Genomic DNA, 12,522 nt, shown 5'->3' on the forward strand with positions numbered 1-12,522 from the left:
TAGCCCAAACCAACTGAGTCGTTGATGCCGACGAAAGGACGGCAGGCAGATGCTCTTGTTACTACAACCTCGACTGCAATGAGATGGTAGATGGCAGGCGGTTAGTCAGCACTCGTGTTGTCAGCGTGCAGCCTGAAGGCTGCGATGCTAGGATCTTTCAGGATAGTGGGGGCGCAGTTCAGGCGCCTCGCGGGCAGTGTTACCTTCTGCTGTCGTAAACTCTTGTTGCTCGCGGAATGAGACCCTCATGTCTCCTCTGCCTTATCGCTCGCAACGCAGTCATTATGCTTTAGCTGGGAGCCGTGTTCTTCGCGTGATTGCCTGACAGCCCTGAACCCCGCTCGGCCCTCGCTCCTTCCGTCGCCAACCAATGACGCGCGACATCGCCATTGATTCGAAGAACAGGCAATCGCGACGATGAGCGGCATCGAAGTCGCCGGTCTTGTGCTTGGCGCTTTGCCGTTAATTATACAGGGTGAATTGCGTCCTTGAAGCGAGTAATGCGTAGCAACAACGGGCTGACCGCGTGCTAGCGATAACGTCCTACAAAGAAGGACTCGATCCTGTCAAGGGGTTCTGGAAATGGGACAAGGAACTGCCCAAACTCATCAGAAAGCTTGGAGCTCAGCATGACCAGTTCAATCAAACCATCCAGATTCTCTTCGGATCCATTACGACGGACGCCGAATGGCTGAAGATGACAGCTGATCCCAGGGCTTCGCTGGAGCTATGGAAGAGCAAGGAAACGGCGCTTCAGGAGAAGCTTCAAAACACGTACAAATCCTACCAGAACACCATGGCGGAGATCGAGAGAATTATGACTAAGATCGCAAACAAACTGGACCTGGACAAAGCGGCTGAGCTTACACGGAACGATCTCGAGGCAATTCTCGCCGCACATCCCAAGAAGGCTGACGACACGTTCGAATTCGGCAAGCGCGTAAAGTTCGCTATGAACAAAAAGAGCGTCAAAGGGCTTCTCGATGAACTTGACGAATGCAACCGACAGCTGGAAAGATTCACGGAAAAGAGCGAAAAGATAGAAACATTCCACAAGGCTACGAAGCCGTCATACGCTACGCGCTTACAGAAGTTACAACGATACGCCAAGATTCTACACGAGTCGCTCAACTTGTGCTGGTCTTGCGCCTGCAAGTCTTCCCATACGGCGAGCCTGCAGCTTGAGCCCCGCGAGAGCGTATTCGCGTCAAAACATCACAAAATGTACAACTCGGCGAAAACAAGTTTCAACGTTTCATTCTCGACCATCTCATCGGATAGTCATGGAGCTCCCTGGTTGTTCCAGGCTGCTGAATTCCATGTAGACGACGAAGAAGAGGAGGGCTGTCTCACACCGATGCCTTCTCCTAAACCCAGGGTAACAAAGAGCGTCAGCTTCGGATCACTTCCTCCATATGCAGTCTTAGATCCCGGAACAAGTTCCTTGCCTTCTTATGAAGAAGTCAGCGACTTATGTGCATCGATCCAGCAACTACACAAGACGTCTTCAACTATCGGCTTCTCATTGAACAGCAAGAGCAAATTACGAGGCGCCTACTCGGTTGACAGCGCAGACGCATACATGCCCAGTACAGAGTTGATATCGCTCGAGACCTTATTAGAACGTCCGCCAATGATCAACGGAAAGAAATCCAAGCTGAGTAAGAAAGAGAGGTACAGCCTAGCTTTGACCTTGGCGTCCAGCATACTCTACCTGAACTCAACTCCATGGCTCGCTAGCAAATGGACTGCGCGGGACATCTTCTTCCATCGGACGTCAGATCCTACTCGTCCAATCGACATCACCCGCCCATATCTCGCTCCAAGCCTTTTCGATATTCCAAAAGACGGAGAGAAGAAACCGAAGCCAGTGACTTTCGAGAACAACATACTCCTCGCGCTGGCCGTAGCACTACTTGAGCTCTACTTCGGCACAACAGCCGAGAAATACCGGAAATCTGAGATTGAAGACGAAGTTGCAAACGCACAAGTGCCAGAACAGTGGAAAATGCTTACCTTAGTGCATACTTGGTCACGCAATGAGGCTGAAGAGATGTCTGCTGCGTTTCAAAGTGCAATCGGATACTGCAGCAGTCCCATGGCTAGCTTACAGAATGCCGACTGCCTCCAATCTGCAGTCGAGAATATCGTGCTACCGCTGCAGGAGGAGCTCAATCAGTTTTTGGGCAAGACATTGGGTTAGCGCAACGCTCTGGCTATACGAGCAGAGCGGTTCCACACAGCATCAACCTCAAGGAATTCATCTATGATACTGACTCACCCAAAGATCAGCATAAAGCATTTCAAGAATTGAGTAAAGCGAAACGAAAAGGCGCCAGAAGCAGACGGAGCCGCGCCTCCCAACTACATGCCGGGTCGGGACGAAGGCCGCTTACCCAACGCGCATCAGCTCGTATCCGACCCACGCGGCGGGCAATACGACTCTGGGGTAGATCAGGCCAACTAGTGCGGCAAATCCCCGAAGCCAAACTGAACGTCGCAGATCGAGCGGCGAGGCCAGAGGTTGCGATGGAGGAAGAACAATGTATCCACAATAGCCACATCGGTTACCATGCGATGTGGCGAGAGAGGGCGGGGCCTAAAAATAGGAGTATGAGCAAACAGCCTCACACGACCCCCGCACCCCGCTGCTGCTCACGGCGAATTTCGCACAAACGCATGTTCCCGGTCGCGCGGCAAGAATGTGATTCGAAGGGGTGTCATACGAAGCTTTACTAGTGGAGGAGGAGGCACTTGGCGGGGTACAGAGTTCAAGGACGGGCTCTGGTAGCACATGACGGATGCTAAGGCTGCGACGCAATCAGGGCTACATATCACAGTGTGGCGGAATTCGCCGGCATGTTAATCTGAAACGCAATCCAAGGCCACACTTGATCACTCGCATTCGCTCGACACAGTGCATGGCCGTCAATCTTACATGTGCAATACGTGCTTGCCGACTATCGGTCTACGTCATGAACTCTGCTGACCGCATCATGGACCGACATTAGCTGGACCCTTTGGGAGATTATGGCGGAAATTGGAGATCTTAGCGGGGGGAGCGCATTATCTGCGTCGAAGGATGCGGTAGCTGGTGAGTGAAGACGCAATAGCAAGGCGCGCATCAAGCCACGCCGGTCAGCCTTATCTACAGCTTTGGAACTTGCTAGAAATTGCTTGTTGTACGTGGCCGAAGCGTTTGACCGAGCTGGCGCGTTTGAGCATAGGTGCGGCAGAAGTGTCGGACATTGGGATTGTTTTTCCCAAGACACGGCGAGAGCATAAAAGTGGCTCTGTTTCGTTTTACACCGCCTGGACGACGCCAGAGATGCAAGCTGCACCTCCTAACGGGGAAGGGAGCGATAACAAGCTAAGCAAGCGAAGCCACCCGGCAAAGCCTCTAGTTGGCGCGCACGACGCCGCCCAAGTCTGAAACAGGCCCACGGTTGGACGAACGGCGCCGACGTGAGGCGGCGACAATGGGCCGCATGGGGGTTAGGGGAGGGAGTGAATTGGCCACGGCAAGCTGTTGGTTGTGTAAAAGGAAGTGATGTCTGGTCGTGGTGATACTGGGTGGCAACTGTGATATCTAGGGGTGTTAAGCGCTATTAATAACTTAATGACCGCAAAGCCGGGGGTAATTCAAGTTGGCTATGGAGAGGGGAGGGTGGAGGGTGAGGAGAGGAGGGAGCGGCGGCGTTGAGTGGTTGCAGGGCTTTGTTATGCAGGCGACGAACCATAACAACAACACAACCAGCGTCCTCACGACCGCACCACGACACTACTGTTGTAGACTTGTAATCATTCACCCTACGGTTTGGCGTGCTCCTGTCCTGAAGCAGTGGGCCAGTGTGCGCATTCAACGCTCGTCAATCGGTCCAGGGCCATCCCGGTCGAGCTTTGTCTTGGCGTGTCGGCACCCCTTAACGTCACCTGCAATCCGTTTTCTCGATTCCAATTCAAGCTCCTGCCACGCCGACGCAGCTCAAGTTACTTCAATCCCCCAGCGCTCCAAGCCGCCCGACACTCGCTGAGCCCCGGAACACTCACAGCCCGCCAGCGCAGAGCGCACCCTCACGCTCTTTTCGCTGTTCCGCGCTCCCTCGCCCACCACCACCGCCATGGCACAACAGTACGAGCCCCCGGACTTACTGGCGCCGCTCCCCCGCGCCGCACCTGGACATGATGGCTAACAGCAGCGCAGAATCACGGCGTCCTTGAAGGACTTCTGGCACACGATGACGTCGTACGACCGCCACGCCTCGCACGACTCGCCCTACCGCACCGGCCGGCACATTCCCATCCCCCAGAGCCGCCACGCCGCCCTCACCTCCATCACGGCCAGCGGCGCCGAGTCCCGCACCGACCTGCACTCGCCCTACCAGCACGACGAGCTCGCGACGAGCAATGGCTTCATCGGCTCCCCCAAGGGCCCCATGTCCCCCAGCTCCCCCTACTCGCCCGGCATGCGCGGCTCCCTCAGCCGCCAGGCCACCATGGACTCGGACTCGTTCCCCCAGGGCGCCAACGGCCAGATCCCCATGCAGGACTTCAACGAGGGCCTGCCCCCGCCGCCGCCCGTCAGCCACTCGTGGCGGCGCATCGACCGCTGGGTCGAGGACCACTACCAAGAGCTCTTCGACAACATGTGCGAGGGCTGCACATCCAACGACGTCAACGAGCTGGAGCACGAGCTCGACGCGACCCTGCCCATGGACATCCGCGAGTCGCTGCAGGTCCACGATGGCCAGGAGCGTGGCGGACTGCCGACTGGTGTCCTCTTCGGTCTCATGCTGCTCGACTGCGAGGAGATTGTCATGGAGTGGAAGAACTGGCGGAAGGTCGCCGAGGAGTACCTCACCACAAAGGTCGACTACCGCACACCGCAGATTCCAGTAAAGGCCTTTGCTGGCTCCTCGACCGCTCCCCCCGTTGCCACAGTCCAGAGCACAGGCAACCCGCTCTGGCGACAGGACCTCCTCGCGCGCCAGGACTCACAGCCCCAGGGCGCCGTACAAAAGGCATATGCCCACCCCGCATGGATCCCTCTCGCTCGCGACTGGGGAGGCAACTACCTTGCCGTTGATCTCGCTCCCGGTCCCAACGGCCAATGGGGCCAGATCATCATTTTCGGCCGCGACTACGACACCAAATACGTTGTCGCGCGCTCATGGGGCGCTCTATTGGCCATGATCGCAGACGACTTTGCCTCGAAAGACGTGTCCATGGACGAGGAGACGGGCGAACTGAAGCTGCTAGCTTTCAAGCGCCAGAACGTAGAGCCGCCCTACCTAGAAGTCCTCCGCTGGCGGTGTGACCAGAAGCACGGCCGCCGGCCACCCAAGAGACGCCCGAACAGCGGTCTGCGCGTCAACCCCAATGCGCCGGGTATGGTCGTCCCCAGTAGCACTGCGAGCAGCCCCTACCACAGCCCTGTAATGGGCCCCGAAGACCGCGGCCGAAGCCCCCACCGCCTATCCAAACCGCCCAAGGGCGTCAGCCCACGAGGCAAGCTCTCCAGCCCGCTAGCCCGGGTCGCAGAAGAGAACCCAGCACCCATCCGCGTACACACCAACCTCGACTCCAAGACCGCGACTCCCCAGGAGAACCTCATCTCCATGGACACCCCGCGACCGAGCGACGAGTTCCCTGCCGCCCGCCTGCCCACACCACGTGATAGCCTCAGCAGCGACAAGGAGAACAAGGATGACAAAGATGACAAGGAAAACAAGGACACGAAACCAGCTGCCCCTGCCGCAACCACTACCGCTCCCGCGCGCTCGTCGCTGAAGAGCCCCGTCACTGCCACCGAGGCGGAAGACCTCAAGACCGTCGAGATATAGGAATCGAGGCGTAATCATTTGCCCTTCTACCACCACAATAACAACGCTTCCCACCATTGATGAATCTACTACTTTTTTAGAAAGAGAGCGAGCGAGACAGAAAGAAACGGCTGGATACCTAAGGGACAGAACCAATATACACGTTTATGGAGTAAGCAATGGCGTAGCAAGGGAAACTTGGGTGGCGGGATCGGGGGGCGCAGATTGGGGATTAAGCATGTGCAACCATTAATTCTTTCTACGGTTCTTGACTGAAGTGTGTGTATTGATGCGAGCATTTTCTCTCCCTACGTTCCCATTTTCAAGGTTTCTTTGCGAAAGGACAAGGCTGAGGAGAGGCCGATCTGTGCAAATAGGCGTTTCCCTTCTTCGATTCTTCGATTCTGGCTCATTGAATGCAACTGTTTACTACTTCTTTTCTTGCTTCAGATGTAACAACTGTCAGCGGATGCGCTATCTAGTAAGCACGTTATTATGTGGAAATGTAACAACACAGTACAATGTCAATCTGATTTCCTCATATGCTACGAAGATCATTGAACTTGAGCTCGTTACCTGTACGACACCGCGTACCAAAGTTATTGTATGTTCACCATGATTACCATGACTACCATACTTGCTTTCTTCTTCCTCACACCTGGGCACCTTTCCATGCTTCTTTCGGTGTTTTACGCTTGGCCCCCGACAACCCACTTGGGGCATATTTGCTTCTTCCCGTCTGCACACCATGACTCGGCTGTTCATATCCACTTCGCAGGTGACTTGCTTCTTCCCGCGCCCCCTCTTTCCGCTTCGACCTTCCGGGAAGTTTTATGACCCTAGCCGGTTGTTTCGGGGGGTGCTATTCTGGGTGGAAGTTTTGTCTGTGCGTTTGGGATTATGTTTCTTCCGAGGAAGAGGAGGAGTGAAAGGGGTGCTTGCGATGATGGAAAGGCGAAGAGGTTGGTGGTATCTAGGTGTGTTGCAAGATGGACATGGCATGGAATTCGGTAGTTATGTCCGCGGATACTGGTCATGTGGTACCGGGGACTTCCAAGGTTGGCTGTGCTGGTGGATTATGCAGCGGGGAGTATGGACATAAAGTTGGTACCTAACTTGGTTCCTTAGTACATGGTACAGTATGTCGACTTCGCAGCTGGTGGCATAGGAGAATGATAATAACGTGTGCTGATTTGAACAGGGCGGGGTGTTTACTGTGCCTCATGACACGGTCTCTCTGCTTTGTTCGCATGGCGAACAGCAAGGTCTTTCACGAACAAGACCTGAGTCAACGAAACGGCGTGAATCAAGATCCAGGTTTGACCGCAGTCGCCTCGGTACTTTCTTTCCTCTACGAAGATATCTAGGTATACTTTTTCTTACTAGTGACCACCTAGTATTCCTGCCTTAATCTTCCCCTCCCGCCAAGATGTCTACATCCCTTGGGGTAACTGCATCCAAGCGACCTAAGCTAGAAACCCTCCTAGCTAAGTCCACGACACTCCGCGGTCGTACGTTAGTCGTTTTCGTCACCACAGTCTTTACCTAGCTCGCCAGCTTTGAGGCATTTCCAACAGCAGTCACAACACATTTACTTGATTCTAATCCGGGCACTCAGTTCTTCCCCCAGACACACGAATAGTCAGGATCACGCCCCACGGAACCAGTAACTGGACGATTTGTTTCCGCATCGACACGATTTTTACTTCCGTTCGACAGGGTAGCAATGGCGCCCGGAATGACAATGCTGAGGCTCAGCATGAGGGTGGTGGAGATCCAAATGAGGAGGATGAGGAAAGACATGAAGGTGAACAAGGCGCAGAGAGACGGGGTGGGAGGTACTTCGTCAAGATAGCGCAGGGCGAGAATGGGATGAGTATGGTCAGGGGAGAGTGTGAGTCTGCGGCGCAAATCGAGAGGGTAATGCCGGGATTCTGTGTTAAGGGTTTGGGTTGGGGAGTTTTGGGAGAAGAGGAAGATGGTGATCAAGATGGCGATGACAACGACAACGCGAACGAAGAGGCGAAGTACTATTTCTACATCCAATCCTTCCTCGCCATGCGCCCTCCCACCATCTCCAACATATCCACCCTAGTCCACCGCCTCGCCATCTTCCACACCAAAAGCGCAGAAAAGTTCAAAGACCTCACCGCAAACCAACGCCCTCAAGGAACTTACTTCGGCTACCACGTCCCGACACACAACGGCCACCTAGCCCAAGACAATATCTGGACCTCCACTTGGGAAGAATACTTCACGCGCAACATGAAGACAATGCTAGAGCACGACGAGAAAGCAGGCGGTCCGCGGTCGCGTGAAATGGAAGAGTTACTGGAGCCTTTGTTTGAGAAGGTCGTTCCTCGATTGCTGCGTCCGATGGAGATGGATGGGCGGAAGGTCAAGCCCTCGCTTTGCCACGGGGATTTATGGGTGGGAAATGTTGGGGTTGTGGAGAGTGGGCGGGAGGGTGAAGATGGAAAAGTGGTGGTTTTCGACCCGGGCTGTTTCTGGGGTCATGCAGAATGTAAGCTTAGTTTTCCCTGATGACGATACAGGCAGATGGTGGTGTATCTAAGATGAGGCTGATTTGTAAATCACAGATGATCTCAGAACTCTTGACACGGAACAGCGGGATGCTTACCTACAGCACGGTCCCCCTACATGCCCAGGTGAGGATTTCGAGGCGAGGATTATGTTGTACCACTTGTGCGTCCTTTCCCCCTCCTTTCTTGACGGCTCGCGTATGCTGGGGACTTTGGTGCTGATGTCTGTAGGAGGAGTTGTCTGCATGATTGTGCACTTTTTCCTGAGAATCTTGAGAATAGAACAAGGTATGTCGATGGATGAGTGGGGAGGAACTAGGCTGGACTGATGTGACTGAGGCTAACGAGAGATCAGGTTCATGGAAGAAGTGAGGGTGTTGGTGGATATGTATCCAGGGCGGTTGAACGATGGCGATTGAGGGGCAGAAGGACTAAGAAAGCGATGTTGATGTGATGTCATGAACAGGGAAATGGTATAGACGGGCTAGATGGATACGAAAGTGTCTGAATGAGTCAATCGCTGCTTCATATGACTATCAGATAGCTACGGTGTACAACGACATCACACTCTAGAAGCGACAAAACGTTTCACCGCGAACCACCACATTCTACTTGAAGCCTCAAGTTCGAATAAACCCCCGGTATCCAGAAGCCTGTACTTTCATATTCCTCGGACAGATTATCCAATCTATCGTATTCTCCTTCCTCAGCCTATACAACTTCTCTCGCAACGCTATTCTTCCTCACCTTCTTAATCAGTCGCGAAGAAGACAAGACCTGAGACGGTGTATCATCCTCCGTTTCACTCAACTTCCGCTTCTGAGCAGCGAGCTGTGCCAGTCCAATTGCCTCAATTTCAGCCCGGAATGCTGCTTCTTTTTCTTCAGATGTGGGTAATGGTTCGGGTTCATCCTGGGCGTACCTTTCGCGTTCTTCTTGCTCTGCCTTCGCGATGCCTTTGAGGAGAGCGCGCTCTGGTTTGCTCATCTGTTGAGATCTTGATTTTGTAGTCGCGTTGCGCTTCGTGACGATTTCTCCTTCACTGTGTTCATTCTCAGAGTCAGAGAACATTGGGGCTGGTGGAAGTGTGGTCTTCTTCGATACGCGGCGACGAGGGATGGTCTCGACATCTTCATCAGGATCGATGGCGACCGCGGACTTTTTCGACTTCGACGAGGGCTTGGTCACAGATGGGCTCTTCTTTGTCTCCGTCGCGCGTTCAGGTCGAACCTGCTGAGCAACACCGGCCAATCGGGCGTCTCGTTCATCTACCGTAGTTGGTTTGAAGCGGTCGACAGGCTTAGCGCGAATCCTAGCAATCTCGCTCAACCCCTTGCGCTTCCGGTTCCGAGCCACCTTCTCCTCTGCAATCTGCTTCGGTGTCTTACGCTTCCTTGTAGAAGGAGATGAGCCTGAGACTGAAGCTGAAGATGACTTGGTGCGAGCTTCTGATACATCGTTCTTGCAAGGCTTTGCGGCGCCGCTGCTTTGGCCTGACTTCTGAGTTCGCAGCAGCGATTCCCCAGCCAGCTCTCTGCGCCGCTGGGCCGCATCGAGGCTCTCGCGAAGCGCTTCTTTCTTATCGACAAGCTTGCTCTCCTTGCCACGGTGGATCTGAGAGTACATGTTGCATAGCTCGCGTGTCAAGCGCTGCTTCGCCGGAGGTCGTCGACACGATATTCCGCGGTCGAAGTCTCGGCTCACTCGTTCATTGTCTAGTCGAGTAAACTTCTTGATTATCCTCATCGCCAAGGCATCAGCCATCTTAGTAACATCTACGCCAGCGCAATGTTGATGCTCTGACCAAGGTGAGGGGTCCTCGTATTTTTCAATGTTGAGAATCCATGAGCCTTTTCGGTTGTCGGGATCGTCCATGTTCCAGTCTAGAAATAACTCCAAGTGTTGACACAATGGGACGGAAGAGTACTGGTCCCGTTTGAATTGCAGATGGTTGGTAGTCTTGACTGCGAATGGATGGCGCTTGAGGAGGGGGTCCTCCGGGTGGTACTGGTCGTTCTCTCGTGGGGCCTTCTGAGCACGACTCAGCCCGATCAAATCAGGCATACTGGCCTGCACCCGTGACCTTGGAGTGTCTGCTCGTGAATCTGATCGTTCTGATTCCTTCTCTTTTGCTGTGTTTGACCTCTTCCTGTCTTCCGTGACCACATCGCGAGGGGTCCTAGCCTGGGCCATGATCTCTCCAAACGAGGTGTTGGAACGGGTCTCCCGGACGATAGATTCTTCATCCTCGGACTCCGATTCGTACGCTAGCTCTTGAAGATTCCTCATGCCTGTGATGTACAGGTGCTGACCATTAGATGTTTTTGGCATCTTGGCGAAACGACGTGTGTTGTTGCGGGTATGTATTTTGTGATGTGCCAGACAGTTGCGTTGGACGGTGTTGGAAAGCTGGATGATGTACAGGCTAAGCTAGGTGGTGTACATGGCGCGGATAAGAACGACTGGAGCTGCGGAGCGTACAACAATAAGAAGGTGAAGAGGCGTGCAAGTGAACCTGTGCACACGAGCAGGGGGCCCGGCGCATTGAGACAATACCATTGTGGAGTCAAGCTGTAATGACGGACGTGACTCGGTTTCACCTTCACTTCTGGTGGTCGCGCATCGCTGTAGCAATCGGTAGCAGTTGGTGAAACAATGCTATTGTCGTCGATCGGAAAGCTGTCGCGATGATTGGACAGATAAATAGTGGCAGAATAGAGACGAGAGAGGGACTAGCGGGGCTCAATAGACTTGAGAGCAATTTAAATGCTCACGATAGCGTAACTGAAAAGAATCGTGAGAGACTACCGGGGCTCACGATGGCGTAGCTGAACAAAATCGAATTGAGAGAGACTATCGGGGCTCAATAGACATGAGGTAAAAGTAAGCGCTCACCAGGGCGTGGCTGAACAAGCTAGAAAAGAATGTCTAGATACCATGTTGTCAATACTGGAGATTGAATATTAGAATCGCAAGCGGCTGAAGGCTAAGCTGTGACTCCCTGCTTAGCCTTCAGATACTCTGTCAGGTACTGCTTCCGGTACTGGTTCTCATCCGTCTCCTTCCCCCTGTTCAGCGGCGTCCACTTCGGGTCCTCCTTGAACAGCCGCATAGCCTTAATGTACTGAAAACGCATGTTAGCACTCTCGACTCCCATGTTTTTCCAATTTTCTAGTTCACTCACGTTCTGCTCATCAGTAGTAAACCGATGGTAAATCCCCGGCGGCAGAATAATCAAATCACCCTTCTCCAGCCAAATCCTCACCCAGTCGTCGCCCTCGCTCCTGACATCAAAGTAGCCCGCGCCATCTAAGATGTACCGGATCTCCTCATCTTCGTGTAGGTGCTCGGAGAAGAATGACTTGACCTTTTCTTCGTAGATGTCGCCCATCTTCTCTGGGCTGACGATGATCTCATCCCGGTTCTTGTAGTTGCGCGATGTAGCAATTGGTTCCACGCCCGAGACTTCTGGTACGCTGTGGTAGATGACACCGAGCTTTTCTAGGTAGTCTGGGTCGACTGAGCGGCCGGAGTCATGGGGTTGGCGTTGGTCGCCCTGTGGAGGTTAGGTCATGTGGATGTGGAGACTGTGAAGCAAACACTTACTGGGAGGTTGTCGAACCAGTATGCCTTCATTTTGCAGTATATAGTATCTTTTGGTTGTAGGTTTCGCGAGTAGGGTATCACAGCGACGTGTTGTGGAGGTTGACTTTGCCGTTGGGTATGAAGGAAATAATTTGAGATGCCCAAATGCACGTGGCGAATGGCGTCATCGGGATTACCCAGCGGGGGTAAGCTAGTCAACCGCCTGAGCGCAACATTCACCACAACCGCCACAAGCATGGAACCTGTAGAGTTAGCTGCTGGCGATGAAGTCATCATCGTAGTGCTGTTTGTACATGTAGACTCGTATTTCAAAATTGCTACAACTCTTGTCGGAAAGAGAAGAGAGGCATAGTATAACACGCCTTTTTGCAACAGATCAATAACACATCGCACCAGAAAGCGAACAGATGCTCCTTGTGCTATCGGTCTGGTTGATTGAGCGAACAATGTCTCACAGCGTTTTGATTCTTGTGCTAGCTGGACCTGCGCAGTTCGGTTGAACGCAATCCTTCTCTTCCAAGTAGTTTGTTTGTATGTTGAGCATTCCAAGC

At 53.5% G+C, this 12,522-nt stretch overlaps 4 protein-coding genes across 4 annotated transcripts; 2 read left to right on the forward strand and 2 right to left on the reverse strand.

Annotated features, from left to right (window-relative positions):
• Positions 1-417: 417 nt before the first annotated feature.
• On the forward strand, positions 418-2,203 carry J4E78_009753 (uncharacterized protein; the record flags this gene model as incomplete). Its single annotated transcript, XM_049370341.1, has 2 exons — positions 418-475; positions 534-2,203. The coding sequence occupies 2 exons, from the start codon at positions 418-420 to the stop codon at positions 2,201-2,203; spliced, it is 1,728 nt and encodes a 575-aa protein (XP_049217891.1).
• Positions 2,204-4,121: 1,918 nt separating this feature from the next.
• On the forward strand, positions 4,122-5,843 carry J4E78_009754 (uncharacterized protein; the record flags this gene model as incomplete). Its single annotated transcript, XM_049370342.1, has 2 exons — positions 4,122-4,132; positions 4,205-5,843. The coding sequence occupies 2 exons, from the start codon at positions 4,122-4,124 to the stop codon at positions 5,841-5,843; spliced, it is 1,650 nt and encodes a 549-aa protein (XP_049217892.1).
• Positions 5,844-9,076: 3,233 nt separating this feature from the next.
• J4E78_009755 (uncharacterized protein) lies at positions 9,077-10,696 on the reverse strand (the record flags this gene model as incomplete). Its single annotated transcript, XM_049370343.1, has 1 exon — positions 9,077-10,696. One exon carries the CDS (start codon positions 10,694-10,696, stop codon positions 9,077-9,079), a length of 1,620 nt encoding a protein of 539 aa, XP_049217893.1.
• Positions 10,697-11,351: 655 nt separating this feature from the next.
• Positions 11,352-12,001, reverse strand: ADI1 (1,2-dihydroxy-3-keto-5-methylthiopentene dioxygenase; the record flags this gene model as incomplete). The annotated part of the gene is made up of 3 exons (XM_049370344.1): positions 11,352-11,489; positions 11,550-11,921; positions 11,972-12,001. 3 exons carry the CDS (start codon positions 11,999-12,001, stop codon positions 11,352-11,354), a joined length of 540 nt encoding a protein of 179 aa, XP_049217894.1.
• Positions 12,002-12,522: the final 521 nt, after the last annotated feature.

This window comes from Alternaria triticimaculans, assembly GCF_023758025.1.
Source record: "Alternaria triticimaculans strain BMP 0046 chromosome Unknown scaffold_23, whole genome shotgun sequence".
Classification (NCBI taxonomy): Eukaryota; Fungi; Ascomycota; class Dothideomycetes; order Pleosporales; family Pleosporaceae; genus Alternaria; species Alternaria triticimaculans.